The sequence below is a fragment of the Zosterops lateralis genome, assembly GCF_965231275.1.
Source record: "Zosterops lateralis genome assembly, chromosome: 12".
Lineage (NCBI taxonomy): Eukaryota > Metazoa > Chordata > Aves > Passeriformes > Zosteropidae > Zosterops > Zosterops lateralis.
Window position 1 is genome coordinate 19,959,065 of NC_139772.1, and position 19,892 is coordinate 19,978,956.

General features: G+C 38.1%; 1 protein-coding gene across 1 annotated transcript; it reads left to right on the top strand.

Moving 5' to 3' along the window:
- Positions 1–956: 956 nt before the first annotated feature.
- Positions 957–17,063, top strand: TERB1 (telomere repeat binding bouquet formation protein 1; the record flags this gene model as incomplete). Its single annotated transcript, XM_083869957.1, is given in 19 exon segments — positions 957–990; positions 1,879–1,989; positions 2,157–2,285; positions 2,714–2,845; positions 3,264–3,324; positions 3,415–3,530; positions 3,671–3,793; positions 4,328–4,480; positions 5,556–5,687; positions 7,127–7,252; positions 8,220–8,377; positions 9,113–9,468; positions 10,709–10,767; positions 12,511–12,603; positions 13,886–14,056; positions 14,546–14,626; positions 15,654–15,745; positions 15,750–15,767; positions 16,794–17,063. Coding segments are annotated over 19 exon segments (2,415 nt in total).
- Between the last annotated feature and the right edge of the window lie 2,829 nt (positions 17,064–19,892).

The window sequence follows — 19,892 nt, forward strand, 5'->3', positions numbered from 1 at the left end:
CTCTAAAGAGAAAGCAGGGCTATCTTCATTAAGATGAGGATGCTGCTTCAAGCAGTTTGCTCCACTTTGAGAAGTAAAACTAATCTATTATTAAGCCGAATTCGCCACTGATTCAAAGTTTGTACCTGGAGCTAAGTAATTTTTTTTAGAATTTGTAATAGGTTACTGTGATCCTTGCATCAACCTTTTGTGTTTGGGACTTGGGGTGTGTTTGAGGGACCATCTTTCTGCCTCCAAACCTGAATGTCACTCTGCTGCTCTGCTGTCAGAGGCTGCCACATTGGGTTTGTGAAGAATCAATGCTGTGGGGTTTTGTGGGTTACATGGTTCATGTAATGTGACAACGTCTTTGGTGAATTTAAATAAATTCTTAATGTAAGGAATATGTCTCTGTGCTCATTGCCTTTGGTTCGATCAATACTACTAGAACAATGCTGATGGTTTAGTGGCTCCTTGAGCAGCAGGAGGCTGAGTGTTTTATAGTGTTCACTCTAAGTAACATTGGTCTTAGCGCAGGTTGTTGGCTGATGGCAAAGTTGGCCACTCTTTTAAGGAAAATTGTATCAGCTTTGTCGTGATCAGTGACACAGAGCAGGAGATATTCTTTACTGACAGGGGCATCCACAGTGCCCCTCAGTGGTGACATGGAATGACCTGATTTCTGCAGAATGTCCACTTTCAAAAGGTGATAGGTAGCTACAAAAAGCTTTCAAAAGGTAGTTACAAATGCAGGGTTATTATAAAATACTGCATTTCCAAAGGAAAACTGTGCCATTCAAGAATACATGAAACTGTGTGTGTGTGAGATGGCAGAGTAAAAGCAGAAAACTGGAAAGAGTGCATTTTAGAAAAATGATGTCATTTATACTGCATATATTATAAACACTGCTAATTGGAACAAAACTGAAGACACTTTTTCCTTGCGGTTGCAGAACAAGAACAGAGATAAAACAAAAATGAACACTCAAAAGGTGCAGAAAAATCAGTGTGGTAAGATACCTAATATAATTTGTCATTATAATCTGTATCAGTTTTACAGTTTTAGTAGACAGTGATAGGCCTGTCATGTGCTTTTTCCCAGTTGCCAAATTTTGAATACTATATTGGATAAGCAAACCTGCATGTAGTGAAGCATGCCACCACAAAGTCACCTTTTTATTTTTAATTTGCTAATATTTATCCACATTTTAATTGTATTTTAGCTTCTTTAAGGACCCCCAAACCTTGTAAGAGTTTACAACAAACAATACCTTCTGTCGCAGGTAGAAATAATTATCAAATAAGTCTTTTAATTATACCCCAAAGACTAAGAAACATATTTTCCAAGTCTGTTTACCCACATAGGGTTGTATGTAGGTCCCCAGAGAATATTTTGTGTTACATCTCTAACCACCTGATTGAGGGCTTTGCTGCTGTGGTGCATGATTTATGTCTCCTGTAACTCAGTACCACAGAGCAGCCCTGTGCTCTTTGACTCTTTCCTTACTATTCCATAGATTTTCAACTGTATTTGCACTCTGAATGTTTTAATGGTTGTGTATTACTTACACCTAATGCACCTTGCAATTGTGAATTTGATATTTAGTAGTTTACATCATCCTTACTAACAGCTACTAGTAACTAAAGGCAAGAAATGTTAAAAGGAGGCTATTACTCTGCAAAGGAAATCATGCTCTAATAGCAAACTGTGAACAGAAATATTCTAGGTTTATTGTTTATGGGTGAATAGAAGTGATGTAGCTCCATTTTGGCTCACTTTCCCCCCTTTTTTAAAATACATGTACATACTACATTTTGGACAGATTTATTCTAATGCTGACTAGATCAATATATAGAAAATATAACAATTTTAATGAAGTTTTTTGTGTTTGCTCCTAGATGTGAAAACAGATCTGAACTTACTGCTTGAGTGCCTTAAATATCAGATGGACTGCCCTCTGTCTCAGAAAGAGGCTTTGATCACTATCTATTCCATTTGCCAACAAAACAGTAAGAAATGCAGTAATTTATGCTCACCATATATGTTAAGAAACTGGTGGACACTGTAAAAATATTGTCTAAAGGTTATAAGGTTTGAGATGTTGGAAAAGTCTTAGAAGCCTTTCATTTTGCAGAGAAACAAAAGTAAAAGTTTCTATTCTTTTTTCCTCCTGTAGGTGAAGCAAGTGAATACTTTCGAGAAATTGGTGGTTTGATGTTTATAAATGACCTTGCCAAGTCAAGTGTTCATTGCATTGTAAAGGAAGCAGCTTTATTTACATTGGGGATTATTATAGAGAGTAATGGTAATAAAAATAATACTTTTTCTGTTTCTGAGTGCATTATGGCTCCCTGTCATTACTTCTGCTTGGTCTCACAAAATGAGGCTACAGGATTGTCAGTTAGAGCAAGGGGTAATAAAGGTGCCCAGTTGCACTCTCCATCCCCAGATTTGATCAATGCATTGTTGATTTGTGCACACAGGTGTCTTTAAGTTACCAGACACCTGTACTCCTCCTCTCCCTCAGCAGCAAGTGTAAAATGACTCCTGTATTGTTCCAAAGCTTGCCAGAGTCCTGGGTGGTGTAGAACTCATTGCAGAGGGAAGCCCTCAGTCACTTCCTAGTCCTGCCTTGTCTCCACTCCCTACATACTGGCCCCAATTGAGACTTAATAATTTAGAATTATGAGTGGCTTACTTTAGGGCTTAATGGTTTCCACTTTCTGTTTTCAGTGTATTGCCAGCAGACTTTGTGTACTTCTGCATTGTTTGAAGACCTCATTTTTTTTTTAATTAAAAAGGATTCTGGTGTGAACTTGAAAAGAATGTCTGTTTATGTCATCTTAGTACTGGTTTCAAATAATAGTAAGTTGTGTTTTTTTCTGTGTTATAGCAACACTCTTTTCTATTTGACAATCTGCAGTACAAAATTTGGAATGTTCAATAAGTAATGTTTTGGTGAAGTTAACTTATAAAAATGAATGTTTGTATGTAACTGAACCTGAATTGTGTAATTAGGTCATTGCTCACTGGGATTCCCTTAAACAGCAGAACGTGGTTTAGCTCTAAAAATATAGTTTGCAAAGGCAAACCCATAGTTTTTGAGAGTTTATAGAAAAAGAGAGACATAGAAAGGTTATTTACTGATATGTTGATGTGATTTTGTATTTACTAATGGGGATGTGCTTGGGAAAAGGAATGTATGTATGTAAATGAAACTTGATCCTAAGATTTTGTCTGGAATTGCATTTGTCTCTGGAGTCTTGTGTGTGTTCTCTTTTAGAAGATGGGCAAACCTATGTCAGGGATACAGGCTGCATCAGCCTGCTGCTGCAGTTATTCAGGTAAACAGGGTTGCAGTTCAAGCAGACAAAAACAGGTTAGCAGCTGTGTTTCCTTGACTATTTGGGACTTGTTTGTGTTGTCCTGAACAGAACAACTCTCTCCACCTCTGAAAAGAATCTGTCAGATGAAACCACTGATCCTTGCTATCAGCTCTGGTCGTCAGTGTGCAGCACTCTCTGTGCCTGTGTGAACAACCCCCAGAATGGTACGTGTTGCTCTGAAAGTTGTGTAAGAAGTTTAAAGATATTCTCCAAAATGGTAAAACTTTGGTTTCATTTTACCTGTCCAGCTGAAATTTCATTTCATTGCATTTTGATTTGGGGTAATTTGGTTTTATTTTTCCAGAAGATAATCAAAACATCTGCTGTTCAGTTTTTCCCTATGCCAAAGAGTGGCTCGAGAGTTGCACAAAGCCTGAGATAGTTCGTCCTATTTGCTCATTTCTTGGTCTCACAGTTGCAAATAACTGTAAGTGCAGCTCAAGCTTTACACAGTTTTGCATTTGATAAAAATATGTTTAATTAGGGAGTGAAATGTTTTTTTCTTTCTTGTCAATTTCTACAAAGTCATTTGCTGTTCTTACAGCTTTTACTCTGACAACTGTATTCCACCATCTTTACTTACACTACACTGTGCTCAAGTCCACAAATAGCCACAAACTGATTGCATTTTGGAAGGTCAGTTAAACTATTTGGAAGCTGTTCTGATAAAAAGTCTTTATGAATAAAAGTCAGTATTGCATGACTGAAAACAATGACTTATGTAGAACTCAAGTATGATGTTTGCCATTTGTGTGCAGGTATTAGGGTCATGTTTTCCTGTAACTAATTTATATGCAGTTACTACATTTCTTGAGATTAATATATATCCAGCTTCTTTTGTATAAGAAGTGTAATGCCTAACACATGCACAGAAAAACTGTGATGGACTTACTTGGTGAAATGCTTAAATGATTTGCAAACTCTGTTGCTCAAATCACATTTTTTCTTTTTTTTCACTAAGTGTATGTGCAGAAATATTTTGTTTCTATTGGAGGATTGGATACATTAGCCAAAGTTCTCCTTGAGCTTATGCATGATTCCTGTTCGAGTCACTCCAGCATGAAACTTGCAGTGGTAGTAACAAAGACTCTGGATGCCTGCATTGCTAATAACTGTGAGTGAAAGGACATTTTTTATCTATGGTAATTTTAAAATGCAATTTTTAAAGTCTTGTGCTGGTGGAAAAATTAAATAAATGGATGCTTAAAGGCAGTTAAGTTACATACACCCTGATGGACGTTGCAGTGTTTTTTAAAATTCAAAGGTGTAAGTGGGTAGTGATTGAGTTCATTTGAGGTGGATTACTGTCCCATTGTTGCTAAAATAAGTACTGTGACATTTAAACCCTAATGAAAAATAAAGATAAGATGCTACAGCTAGTCCTGGGTAAGTAAAACTGAGCTCTGGGCCTGGATTTGCCCTGTCAGTTTGGATCCTGGAGTTAGGCCTATGCCTGAACAAGAAATTGTGTACCTTTAGACCGCTTTAGTAGTTCAGAGGCGAAGCTGAACAAATGTGGTGTTTCTGCACAGCTCTGGTTTGCTGGCTGGGTACTGCTCTCCTAGTGAGGTCCTGTGTGTTCCATCAGAAGGTTTGGGAACACCTATGACTCCTGATGAGCCTGTGCTGTGGTCATGGTTGGCGTATCTCACACTTCTGCCGTAAGAGCTTCAAATGGAAGTTCACAAAAGTTGAAAAGCATAAATCTGCCCTAGTTCTGAGTGTAGTTTCAGATCAGTTGGTGTGTGACAGGACTGGGCCTCAGCATGGATGGACTTCCAGTGGTGTTCCCTGTGCCAGGAAGGGCTTGCCCCCTGCTCTTTTTATGGCAGATACTCTGTGTGTCAAAGCTTATTCAACTCTCTCTGGCTCCATGCTGGAGCTGATAAAGGATGTGAGAAACTTAGCAGGGATCTCCAAAACTTGCTCAGTGCAAAGCCCTTGTTCTTAAGATCTTCTCCCTCATGTCCATGGAGCACAGGCTGGGAGGACGGGCAGGACTGGATTTGGGAGCAGCACAGGAGGGGTGGGGTAATCTGAACTGCTAAAGGCAGAGGAGGGCAGGGCTGAGCAGGCCCAAGGCTTTGAGGGGTCTGTAGAGTTTCCTCGAAACACAGCACTTTATACTTGGAGAATTCCTGTACACTCATTATCTAGTTTATTTTCCTTACAATTATTTTAACAAACAGCTGCCATGGGTGTTGTCTTGGCAAAGTATCACACTGTGTCAGAGCTGCTGAAGCTGATGTCCAATGACACACTGAGCACAGGAGAAAAAATCAGTATTATTCTAACAATTGGACACTGTACTGAAGTTTGTGGTAAGATTTGCTTTTTGTTTTTCCTGTCTGTCAGATTCTCCTAAATTCTCATACACTGACTCCTCCAGTGGTGTCACTTCAGCAAGACTGGAACACCATGGAGAGTTCTATTAAATAATATGATGTCAATATTTGGGAAAAAAGTTTTCTATAATGTTCCATCTTTAAATTTTAAAGCTTGTTAGCAGGAAGTGTCTTTAGTAGCTTTGAAAAATAGACTGATATGCAGGAATTCAGAGCTGGACTTAGGGATCACAGAGAATAATTAATCCAGACCTGAAAACTGCTACAATCCAGACATAGCAAATGAGTTGTCTTGAGCTCTCTTTTCATGGTCCTTGGCACATACAGCTTCTGTCCACTGCTTATGAGGCCAGTTATATTTGTAAAAGCCATGTAAGAGCATTGGTTTTCAAGACACATAAGTAGTAGGCAGCCCTGAAATGTGTTTGTCCTGAGGAACTCAGGACTTGCCCAAGAATATCTGGTAAAAATACAGCACTTTGAACTCAGGACTTGCCCAAGAATATCTGGTAAAAATACAGCACTTCGGTTGGTATTTTGTGGTAGTCAAGTAAATAGAAAGGGAAGTTAATTTGTGCTACTGTTTTTTACTGTTCTTTATGTATGTTTAGATAAACAAGAAAAAGGGCTTATGTTCAAAAATTCTGTTTGGTTTTCATCCTCGGAGTGCCAATAACATGTTCAATAATTAGCCCAATAAGTCATAAATTTACTTTAACAGACATTTTTTTAGTGAAGAATTATTGAAACAAGACTTAGTGGAAAATGTCATTTGAATAGAAAAATGGTTAAACCAACAGAAAAAAGGTTTCTCTTAAAATATCAACTCAGTCAAAATAAAAATGTTTGATTTTTAAATTCTTTTTTAAAATTAAGTTTAAACAAAAAAGAACCATTTTTAGCAAGTTATCAGTTGTATGAATACGTATGCGAATGAGATCACTATAAAAATTTAGCTAATTACACGATAAATGAGGAGGAACAGATTGGCTAGACCAGGATTAAACTACTAATTTTATTTTGCTAATTATAAACCTTGAGATTTTGATATTTCTGCATCTCAGACCTCACAGAAATGTAGCATATCTACCCCAAGAGCAGGTAATGGAAGAAAAGAAATAGAGCAGTCATTATTCAAATGTTTTAGGCCACAGGTAAATGAGTTTGGAACTCCATCCTATAATTTGTCTCAGTCATCCTTCAGTTTTCTTACAGAAATGTGAGTTCTGGTCAAATCATCCTGTGCAATGTAAAGCTCTCCTGCTGTCACTGCAGCAGGCTTGGGTCTGTAATGAAAATCTCTTTTTTTACAGAAACTTACAGAAAGTTGTCAATGTTGGCTCCTAAAAATACTGTAAGGTTAAGGTGTGTGAGGCTGAAACCAAACTATTTTTCTTTACCATGCCCTGTTCTAGAAGAAAACCAGTGTGAGCTGCTACAGAACAATGGTCTGCCACTTATGATTCAGGTATTGACAGAATCTCAGGAGGAGGAACTCATCAAAGCTGCTACTTTTGTGCTGCAGAACTGCAAACAAATGAGTAAGCTTGCTGTTATTGCTTTAAAAATGACAGTGATTATTTCCATCTGTGTTCTGCTAATTCCCTAAGTGATTTTGACTGTGGCAGCTTTGTAATTCTGTGTACTCCAAGAGATGTTTGTTTTCTGCAGAGAAAGTGGCTTATTTGTCATCAAGAAATGACTTAGGCAGAAAAAAGAGAAGTAAAAATTCCAACAGTGTTGCAATAATGCTTTTGTGAAACTTCTCAGTGTAGGGCCAGTTCTTAAAGCTTTCCCATCTGTAAATTTTGTGAAAAATATGAATGTTATCATTTAACACCCACCCACTGGATACTCTCTTTCTGGGGATGTACCACTAGAGAGAGAGAATAAACCAGAAGGTAATCAGGCCTGAAATCAGTGTGACTACATTATTTCTAATATTAAGAAATCTTGATCTTTTTTTTCTGAAGTAGGACATATTTTTAGGTCCCCTGTTTCTGTTTTTTATTAATTATCTGTACAATACCATGCATGAAACAGAGAGACCTTGTCCTCTAATCTCTAGAGCATGGAGGGTGTGCAGTTGCTAATTAGGAAAATCAAACCTAATCTACAGTTTTGTGCTCCAAACACAACTGAGAAGTTTGTGTAAGATTGAGAGGGTGTGGGGATTTGTAGTGTCCATTAATATGGAACTGTTTTTTAAAAAAACAGAGACTCATACTGGTAAAGAGCCCAGAGTTAAGTCAATGAAAAAGTAATTTTTTCTCCCAGCATCATTCTGCAAACAGTTTATAGTAACTATAATTGGAAGTTCACGTCTTGTAACTGCAGCTTATATTTCAAGTGTGTTAACATTTATGTATAAATTTAAGTTTAATAAATTTTTTTATTTTGCATTAAATTATTGGGGCTGTTCCTCAGCATACTAAAATATAATAAATACTTTCTAAAAAGTTAATTGATAAAAATTTAAATATTAATGTTTTTTTATATTTTATAAAGCTGAACAGTTGTCTCTGAAATTACATGATAACTCATTGAATGTGAACAATGGGGAAGAATTGGATGTGCAAGTCAGAAAAAGGTGTCTACAAGACTACTGGAAGAAAGCAAAAGAGATTTTACACAGAATAAACTCCATTGAAAAAGAGCATGATGAGGTTGGCCTATTTACTAAAATAAGATAAAACTAATCACATCTTTCCAGAGTTTAAAGGGCAAGTGAAAGTAAATCCTTAAGATAATTTCAATGCGAGCAAAAAACCCCTGGGAAAATGTTGGATTTTTGTGAAACTACAATCTGCAACTTTTATCATTATTATAGATCAGACTGAGTTACAGGTGTGCAGAGAATGGAGGCATCTGTATTGTATGAATTGTTCTAGTTTATTATAAACCCAGACTTTCTATGAGATAGAAAAAGAAGTTGAGTTTATTTTTAATTGCTGGATGTTCAAACATATAATTTTAATATTTGCATGCATGAAATGGTCAGGGTTGTACAGCTGTGGTGGGATAGATGATAAAGAAGAATGAGAACATAAGCTGAGATAAAGTCGTTTCATATTTACCTTGTGCTTTAAAGCTGCTAAGTATCTGTGGGTTTGGAACAGCAAGTCTATGGGTTACTTAAATAGCTCTTAGTTTCTAGCAGTGCCTTGCATTAGTATCAAATTCCTTGCTTCAGCCTGAAATTATCACTTAGTAAGTACCCCCTCAACACCTTCAGTGGCATTGCTGTCTTGTTGGCTCTCAGCTCAGTCAGGGGGTTTTCTGAAGCTTCTCTGGAATTTGCTTTACCCTCAGAGTTAGACTATCTAATTAATCCTGTTACTGGATTTATTTAACATTTTTATAGATCTTACACAGTCACTAACCAGTATTTTTCAATATAGGAAAGAGAGCAAGTAGAAATATTTGTAGATGAATCTTCAGTAGCCAATTCTGAAGCATTGAAATCTCATCAAGTGAATCCTGCTGATCCAAAGAAGTGCACAGAAAGAGCACATAAAGATGTCTGTTGTTCCCAGTTGGCCTCAAAGTTGAATAATCAGGTTCTTGCTCCATGTGTAACTTCTGCTCCACAAAAAAATGAAACAGTGAACACTATGGATGCAGCTTCTACCAGACAAACCGAACAGAGGAACATTCCATGTTCAGTTACTGAGCTGCAAACAGACAGTGTACCTCCAAGTCGCAATATAAATGGAAAAACTGCTTGTGGAAATAATCAGTCTGGTCTTCAAGCAGGGTAAGAATCTTACACCTAAGCAGAAATATTAAGTTGCTTTTCTTTAGTCATTCCAAATTGACAGGCTTTTAAATTATGAGTTACTAACTGTGCGTTTTTTTCCTAGTGGAAAGACATAGCCCTTTGGTGGCTCACTAGAGATTGTTTTTGAGGTCACAGATCAAAGATTACAGTCACTGCAGTAACAAAGCTGCTGATTTTTGAATGCTGGTGTTGTACAGAGAGCCTCTTTCAGGGCACGTTTGAGTGCCTTCAACATAGTGCTGAAATCATCCATGGCTTTTGCCCTGAAGTTCTCACTGTTTATTTCAGGATAGGATAGGATAGGATAAAGAAAAGATAAGGGGAAGAGGAAGGGGAAAGGGAAAGGGAAGGAGAAGAAGGGAAGGGAAGGGAAGGGAAGGGAAGGGAAGGGAAGGGAAGGGAAGGGAAGGGAAGGGAAGGGAAGGGAAGGGAAGGGAAGGGAAGGGAAGGGAAGGGAAGGAGAAAGGAAAGGAAAGGAAAGGAAAGGAAAGGAAAGGAAAGGAAAGGAAAGGAAAGGAAAGGAAAGGAAAGGAAAGGAAAGGAAAGGAAAGGAAAGGAAAGGAAAGGAAAGGAAAGGAAAGGAAAGGAAAGGAAAGGAAAGGAAAGGAAAGGAAAGGAAAGGAAAGGAAAGGAAAGGAAAGGAAAGGAAAGGAAAGGAAAGGAAAGGAAAGGAAAGGAATCTGTTACAGTGATTGCAACAGATCAAGATTTGACCCACTGGTTTGGACAAAACCACAATGGTTTCTGTAATGTATCCTTACTCGGGAAACAACATGTAGAGAACTACTTGAAAAAATACTGAAATTGGAGTGTCTGCAAAGTAGGGGGGAAAGTTTCTGCACCTCTGTGCAGAATATTGTCCCCTCATGTTCCAGTGCTGCCCTGCATGGGAAGAGAAAGGAACAGCCCTGCTTGGTCATTCCTGTTGTCTTGCTTGTTGCTCTCACATAAATGCTAATTTTCCTCTCTTTTTTTTTTTTGCTGCTTGTGTTTATCTTTCCTATTGATAAACTCAAAATTATTTATAGCTAACTTGCAATGATAAATACAGATTCCACTCTTGAGTTTATATCTGGAATATTCCTCAACACAGTCAATGGAAAAGTATGAGCTAAACTACATTTTGGGTGGGCTTTATGTTTTGCTTTGGGCTTTTTGAGTTCCACATTTTTATTGTGCTTTTTCTATGTGTCTGGCTACACCTTGCTCTATGCAGTTTCCTGCTATTATATTGTTACTTTGCAAGTACCACAGAAATCACCAAGAGCCTGGCCTGTACTATTTTCTATAGTACATTCAGGTAAATTTTGCTTTGTTGCTGGTTAGTTCAATTTCACAGCTTCTTTACTTCTTGTTTTGGGCTCTGATGCACAAAATATCAATTAAAAAAATATCTCTTTTTGAATGTGTGTTTGAGTGAACACAGGAGTTACTGTAAGGTAACCATAGATCAGGCTCCTTGCTCCTGCAGCTTTCAGAGGGAATCAGGGAACAAAAATGCTTAATCATGGTATCATAGCAGTGTGTTGGTTGCATAGAAGTTAATTAGTGTAAGAAAAGAAGGAAAGCAATTACCTTTTAGAGCATTTGCTGCAAATGGTAAAGGCTACAGTATTCTGAAGGCTTTGTGAGAGCTTTATATGCACTTGGTAATCTTTATGTGAATCTGAATTACAAATTACTCTGGAAACCAGTGACAGCTCTGTACTCCCTGCTGAACAGACTACAAGAAATGCCAATCAGATCTCTGGGAAACAGATTTTAACATGCACTGATTACATGCTGGGTGCAATAAGTTCCGTAACTTGGGATAATTAGAGTAATTCTTGTAGAATTTTCTCTTTTATATATTTATTGTGGGTTTTTTTTTTGCTGTGCCCTTGGAATGTGTGTATTTATTTGCAAGTAAATGTATGTTGTTTTTATTGTTTTGTTTTGATTTGTTCACATTTTGATCTTCCCAGTGAACAGTTATTTAAACAACCAGCAGAGACCGTTAGAAATATGAAACAGACATGCACATCAGGTACAAATAGCTACACATATTCCTTTCTGAGCTGATTTTGTTCTTAATGAGATTTTAATTAGCTTTGTGTATGTTTATTATGACTTTTTATCACTTGTTTTGTATCCTTAGATGACAGAGGTGCCTTATGTGTAATATCCTTTAACTGGTTTGCATAGTGTTGGAATTTTATTTTGTACACAATTTTACCATGACATTTATCCTACTTTCCTTCTAATACATATTTTAGCTTTCATTTTTAGAAGTGCTTTTAACTATTCAGTTGAATGTATCAGAGATTATGTTAAGTGTTCAATCTGTACTGACCAGTGAAAGCCACTAATAGAAAATGCAGGTTTGGTTCTGTGCCTGTAAGGCTGGGATAGAACCTGCCTGTGAGAGTGACTTTTGCCTGATACTTTCCCTAGAGGGTGAACGTGTCTTTAAGAGAAAAGGTTTTCAGATTTGCATTAATCCTAATCTGATACATTTATTTTACAACTTAGATCTGTTCAATCAAATATTTATTCATTATTTAGTTTCCTGATAATTTATAAAATTGCTAAGTATTCATTAGATTAGAATTTGTCAGAATGGGAGCTTTACAGGTGACCAGCTGATCTCCAGGTTACACCTGTTTAAACTGAGAATATCTATTATTCCAATATATCACATTTTTCAGCATCTGATTCCAAACAGGTATAAAGTTTATAGGGCTTAGTTAAGCAGTGTGGATTTACAGGGATTTAATTTGCTGTGTTCAAGTTGAAGTAATATCTTTGGGAAGAATGATGAAAAACCACTGAACTGAACATGGTTATTCTGGAATTATAGAAATGTGAATGTGAGACATTCAACTTGAGAAATTTCATTTGGATTTTCTGCTGCTATGTTAATTAAACTTTATTAATCTACAAATATAAAATGCAGTTGAATGTCATTATGCTGATGCGTGATTACATTGGCAAAAGATAGGTTACACTTCCTAGTGACGTTTTTCCTCCCTCATTTAGATCAACATTCATTCTGTTCAGAGAAAAATGAGAGAGTCAAAAGTACTTCAGCTACATCATCATCCCATAAAATGGCAGATTTAAGGTGTTTAGGTAAATATTTCCTTCCTTCCTTCCTTCCTTCCTTCCTTCCTTCCTTCCTTCCTTCCTTCCTTCCTTCCTTCCTTCCTTCCTTCCTTCCGGAGTATATAAAGAAGCCTTAAAGAGTCAGCAGTCCCTTCCCCCTCCCCTTCTCTCCTAACCTATATTGAAATAAAGCTGACAAATTGCAGTTTTGGTCCATGAAATACTGTGAAATTGGAGCATACAGTAATTTAAAAGGTGAACCCCTAATTAGAAGAATATTCGAGAATATTTCCTCCTTTCTCTGCTTGCAGACAGGGAGGAAGAACACGTAGCCCTGCTCATTTCCCTCATTTATTCTCCTGCTAAGCCTCTTCAGTGTTCTTCTGCTCTCTGTGCATCACTGCTGTGAGGTACAGGCAGGCAGTTTTATGGTAATCCGTGAGTACAGCCCTCAGTCAGCCCAGGCTCTACTTCCTCCCCTGCTCCATCAGTAGGTCATGAGAATACTGCTGGTACTCTGGATTTGTGAGTGGATTTTGTAATCAAGCTAATGTTTATTTATGTAAAAAAACCCAACAAAACAAAAAACCCACAGAAAACCAAACAACCCCAAAAGCAGCCCATAACCCACCTTTGAACATTCTTTTTATCCAGTTGTCAAACTAAATTCAAGCTGAGTTTTAGCACTGCTTTATCTTAAGATAGAATGTTACAGATGCAGACTTGTGCCCTTCCTGTGACTCCTCACACAAATTCTCCTCCAGCTGATGTAACTTAACCATGAGAGCATCCAAGGATATCTAAACCATAAATTACCCTAGGGATGTCCTCAAAAATGAACAGCAAGGCTTCCTGTGAGATAATTCATGCCTAAACAGACTTACCATTGATTCAGATTAATACAGGTAACTGTTACAATACAAAGTTTCAAAAAAAAAAAAAAAGTACATTATATATATATATATATATATATATATATATATATATATTGGTTCCTGGATAAATGTGCAAATGGAATTGTGTCCTGTGTCTTCCCATCCCATCACTGTTTGTAGTTCTGTAGAGGATCCATGCCTCAATCAGTATTTGTGGAGTGGAAGTGCAGTATAACTTAGTCCCATAAAATGTTGAAAAAAAAAAAATTCAGGAGAGCAAATGTGAAGTATTTCAAGAAGGTACATAAAAATTATGTGAGTATGGAAAACCTGAAGTCAAATTGATCCTAGTGAGCAAAATGAAACACCGAATTTCGTGGTGGCTTCTTCAGAAGCTGTGATTGCTATTGCTGCAATATACTATTTTTTCCCAGGTTGCACAGCAGGAGGACTGTCCTTGAACAGTAAAACTTTCACCAAGGTGTTGCAGAGTTGCCTGCACAGGTGTGAGCACCACAGAATCATCCTGGAGGCTGAAGAAAGATACCGAGGGGAACTCCGCAGGGTGGCTGCTGGTAACAACAGCAGATCTGCAAGTCACCAGAGTATGGAGTTTATTTTCAGTACTTGGAACTGTAGCTTTAAATTGCATTTAAAATTCTGAACTTTTTATTTGCTTCTGATTGTCTTGCTGTTTTAAACTCACTCATGGAGTTTAATTTTCATTGATTTGTACTAAGTGAGATCAGAACTGGCCACTTCTGTTTTGAAGGATCTTGTGTGTTTCTTGCCATGGTGAGAGATGCTTATTAGAGGCTTTGATAAGACCCTCACATTTGCCAGAAATAGTCAAGTCCTAAGAGAAAGGAATGTATTAAGTTGAAATATGTGTGAGTAGATACATGACATCACAGCAAAATAATTTCATTCAATATTACACACTTATGGGTCTAATCTAAGGGTACTTAGAAATCTTAATTAAATAGAAACCCATCCTATATTTTTTCTGGTTTAAAGGAGGAATTCTGAAAATTAAACGGTTATTACTTACTGGTAAGTACTGGATGTACTGGAGTTCATCTTATATTTTCCAGAAATGCTGCTGGCCCCAGTGAAGAAGGACAGGCTGCATAAAGAAATACCAACTGTTAGGAGCAAGAAGGATAGTTTCCAAAGTAAGGGCTTGGGTTGGAAATTGGTGTGAAATGCCCTTACTGTCTATTAATTCTTTTGCAGAACTTTACCATGGGAAACTGTGGTAAAAATAAATTTTTTTTAAAAAATAAAAAAATATATATAAAAACAAAACAAAAAACAAACAAACAAACAAACAAACAAAAAAACCCCAACCCAAACCAACAAACCTTTTTTTCCCCTCTAGATTCTGAGAATAATCTATATATTATTTGGTAAAAAAATGCATACTCTATAATAATGAAATTGTATAATGCACATTATTTCCCTGCAAAGTTATCTGGAACTTGCTGTGTTGATCCTATTTTGAATCCTGTACAGCATACTTTCCATGGCATTTGCTATTTCTCAGTTTTGTGGGATTGTTTTCTAAAATGGAGAGGTTTAGTCAGGCTCAGAGCAGAGCTCAGCTGCCTGAACCTGGATTCAGCACCACTCCTTATGGAGTTCCAGTTATGTTATTCCCTTAGACCCATTCCTGTTCCTGCTGGAAGCTCTGCTGAGGACTTGGGGCTTGTGATAAACAGCTACAAGGGGAATCCTTTAGAATAAATTCTTCTTTGAAATGAGAATTGAAATTCAAATTTTGAGACTCCCACCAGAAATGGTTATTATACGGTTATTTTATTTAATTAATGTCCAGTAAAAGCTATTAGGTTGATTTTTAAATCAGTTTATATTTTTCCCCTTCAGATTCAGAAATTGATTAATAAGTCTTATGAAAGCCACAAAGGTATTTTAAAATGTAAAAAAACCCAATGAAAGCAATTGTATTTCATCTTGAAAACCCATTACAGTAATATAATATCTTTAGCAAGTACACATTTCCTGTAAGTGGAAGTAAACTGAATTTTCTGGTCTTTCTACCAGATTAGTGGTATGGCTCAAAAGATGGTTCTCTTTTAAATTTTAATTCCTGAAACATAACCTGTGTTTTATGATTTGGATTTTTTTCTAAGAAAGATGTTTAATGTTTTATTGTTTGGGTTTTTATTGCGTTTTTTAAAGGCATTCTTTTGACTCCAAATAGAAAAGACAGATCTAATACTTCAGAGAGAGCTGAACATAGTAGAAATACTAGGTGGACTAGCAACTATAACTTGACACCTGCATGTGAAAAGTGTGAGTATTACCAGGAAATTAATTCTCTGATCTGCACAATTGATAGATCAGTGTTTGCATTTAGGTCAGGGCATTGAGAGAACCACCTGTCCTTGCTATTGGAGATAAATGGCTATGAATTTAAATAAACTGTTATACTTTCTCTCACAGAAATCCACTTGAACATCAACAATACTTTTATTTGCTTCTGGTTCATCAGTAGTTCTTATGTCTTAATGTGGCTTATGAGAAAAAGATCTAAGGTGAATGAGATATTACTAACAAAGCAATGTTTACATATTCAGATTCATTAGAATAAATGCTCATTTACAGATTTATATTCAAATTTTCAGTAGATTTTAGTTAGTTTAAAGTGACTAAGTGGCCTTGTTCACAATTTTATAGCTTTACAAAAAACCCAAGATGCTAACCTGAAGAGACAGAGAATCAAAGAGATGTGCAGCGAGAAATGTCAGCACTTAGAAGAAAATTGCACACATTCACTTGATGAAGATGAGGTTAGTTATGCAAAGCCTAATCATGCACTGACATGTTTATAAATGGCTAATAAAAGCACTAGGAACTGCATAGTTTCTTCTTTAGCCACCTTTAACAGGAGGCCAGTAGCAAAATTAACCTTATTTTTAAAATATTCCTGTGTTAATTTTACTCCAGTCACACTGATTTAGCCCTGACTTGAGTTCAGCATTTTTCAGTTGACATCTTTTCAAAATGATGGATCTGGAGGTCTGATTTTTCCTGTATTTATGAAGATTTGCATAGTATGGAAGTAACAGAAATCTAAAGGAATAAACCTGCCAAAAGAATAAAAAATGTAGGCACAATAGAAATGAAGATCAGAGAAAAATACTGTATTTCAGTAAGTGGTGACAGTCAAGAAACCATGAAGAAACATTGCTCCCTTGCCAGTGTAACCATTTCTTTACAACTATTTAATGCTGAATTGCCAGTAATATGGTACTTCCATGTGCAAAATAGTATGTACATCTACATAATTCTTAATGACACAAAAATAATTATTTGCAGGACAATGAAATGTGTTCCCTGGCCATGAGCATGAGACCTTTGAACAAGAGAAGAGCCCGAAAAGATTTCACAACTGAAGAAATCAACTGCCTTTTGAAAGGAGTCCAAAAAATGGGCAACCACTGGAATTTGATTTTATGGTCTTACCCTTTCCAGAAAGGACGGACAAGTGTTGACCTTTCCAAGAAGTACTACAGGTTACAGATGCAGGTATTCATCACTGAATTTTCTACTGCTGGCAAATGCTGTGAGCCCAGTTTTTATTGTTAGCCCCTGAGCTGACTTGCAGAAATAAAGACAGGTTTTCAAAGTGTGCAGCCATGGGATTGTGCCTTGTGTCAGTGGAGTGCCCTTGAGAATGGTCTCTGGTGTAATTCCATCAGGGCCAGTGCTTGGAGAGAGAGAACTAAAGTAGGGAAAGACCAGAAAGCCTTGGAACCTGCCACTGCCACCTGATGAGGTACAGAGAGAATGAGAGTGTCACTAGGAACTGAATTATTCCCTGTGTTTATCAGAAGGTTGCTCTCCTCTGCGCAGCTTCTCTTGTGATGCTGGTCTGTGAGAGGCCCTGCAGCACTTTCCCAGTGGTTAATCCATCCATCCCTCACACAGGAAGTTGCTCCTGTGCTGTGGAGACCATGGGAGCAATTAAGTGACAAGCCTTTGTCTTTTGGTCTGTAATAGTGCAGTGGTTTGTGGCAACATTTATCTTGATATTTTCTCTTTTATCTCCATTTTTTTAGATGAAAAAAGCCCACAAAGGACATCAATAATATCATCTGAGAGTGCTTTAGATTTTGTTGCAGAATGTTCAAGAACAGCCTTTGTAACAGTGATGTATTGCCAGAACAACTCAGGCCCTTGGACAATTTAGGTTGGCTTGGACTCCTAAATTTTCAGTGACAGCTGACAGAATTGTTACATATTGTAAATATAATTTACCATAACTTGACAATTTCTTTAAGTAATGCTATCACAGGCAACAGAATATCAGTCAAAATTACATTAATTTGAGCATTTGATTTATGCAACTTTTGAGTTAACTTCTTGTAGCTTGCTCTATACCATTTGTAAGAAAAGCCAATATTGCTAAAATGAATACTTTTATGTCTGAAACTGGTGTTAATGTTGTTGTGTCTGAATCTGTTTCCTCTTAATAAATGAAATGTTTAAAGCAAGTGGAATATTTTGTCATGCATTGAATATGCTGCATGTGCAGAAAAAGGTCTCTGTGACAGAAAACTGTGAATGTGGTTAAACAATGCTGCACAGAGGAGGCATATCTTTCCTTATTACAGAACTTGTGTATTCACTGTTGAACTGAATAGATACTGATAGAATTTGTCTTCTGCTTATAGTTGGATAGTTTTCTGGTGCGTTTTTCACGTAAGTGAGCAGAACCACCATTTCTGCTAATTACACATTTTTTTATAGGAAGGTTCACTGAAAGCCTTGGTAACTTGATTTTTCAGTGATAGCCTTAGTATTTCAGTTATATTTTTTACTTGTTCTGATAAAGGAATGCTGAATCGATAGTTCATTTATTATGGAAAAGGTTTAGTTACTGTAGTTGCACTAGGTTTCACTATGATGTGGCTTAAATGCTTGAAAACAGGCAAGGTAATCAAAACCTGAGAGACTTGCAATAAAGATGATGTCAATGATGCAATGAATACATCTTCCAGTGTTTTCAGATGTTGAAGTTTGGGGTTTTTTTTATTAAAATATTGAAACATCTATAAAACATGTTTCTGAGTAAAGCTGTTGCCAGTAGCAGAGTTGAGTATCAGTGGAACTATTGGCAGAGTGGGAGCCAAAAGGGCTTCTGATGTGGTGTCCCCAAGGAGGATACTGGGGTCCCTTACACCACTCCAGCTGTTTTTCCAGGGACTCCAGCATAGTCCAGACAAGCTGTTACTTCATCCTTTGAGTGAATGTGTATTAGTGTCCACATTATCAAGGCCTGAAATGTTGCTAAATATGTAAGGTGTCAATCTTCACTTGCCCCAAGGTGAGAATGTTGCAATAGTGACAATTTACCTCACCTTAGGTATATTTCAGGTTGGAAAAGGCCCTGTGAAACCTTTGGTCTCCTCTCCTCTTTGGAGCATGGCTGAGGTCAAAGTTATTCAGGTTGTTCAGTGCCTTGTCAAGTTCTGAGACCCTTCAAGGAAGGAATTCCTGCTGCCTTTTTGGGCAGGTTCTGCTGGTGCTTCACCTCCTCTCAGAAGGCAGGGCTGGAACCACATCACTGGAACATTCTGGTGGGATCCAAAAGGGAAGGACCAGGCAGAAACCTGAGGTGTGAATTTGTGCAAGTCAGTCTTTTGTTCTCCTTTGGATTGACTGTACAGTATTGATCAGTTTAATTTTCTTGCACAAGCGCTTTGAAATCCACACCACAAAACCAAAATTACATGAGCATAGTTGATGTCACTTTTAGGCTGGTTGGGCTACCCAGGGCAGTATTTCAGCACTTTGAAAGGCTGGAATGACTGACAAACCACCCAGGAAAGTCTGTAAAAACCCTGACGTGCTCTCTGGTTCTGTTGGTCAGAGGGGTGGTAATGACAGCTTGATCAATCAGCAACAATTTATTCCATGTGTTCGTCCAAGCCTGACCCTGGCACTGCCTGGCACCAGCACCGGGGGTGCACGGGACCGGGGATGTGGGGAAGTGCCAGGGCTGTGCCGGGGGTGCAGGAAAACTATTAGGGCAGGTATGGAAGATCAGGAGAAGGTATCTGAGCAGGTCCTGGAAAAGGTACCAGAGATGTAGGAGAAGGTACCTGAGGAAGGTATGAGGTAGGTAAGGAGGGTCAGGAGGAGGTACCTGAGCAGGTACCGGGGGTGCAGCAGGCGGTGCCTGAGCTGCCCCACTCCGCGGGCAGCAGGGGGCGCTGGCGGCCGCAGGCCGGCGCGGAGGGCGGGCCGCGGCCGGGGCTGTCCGGGCACCGCCTGATCGCGGGGCGGGCGCGGTGCGCGCGGGGCCGGCGGGGCGGCCGCGGGGCGGAGGGCCCGGCGGGGCCGGCGGCGCGCGCGGGCGGACGGGCGGGACGGGGCGGGGCGGGGTGGGGTCCTCGCGGCCCGGTGAGGTCA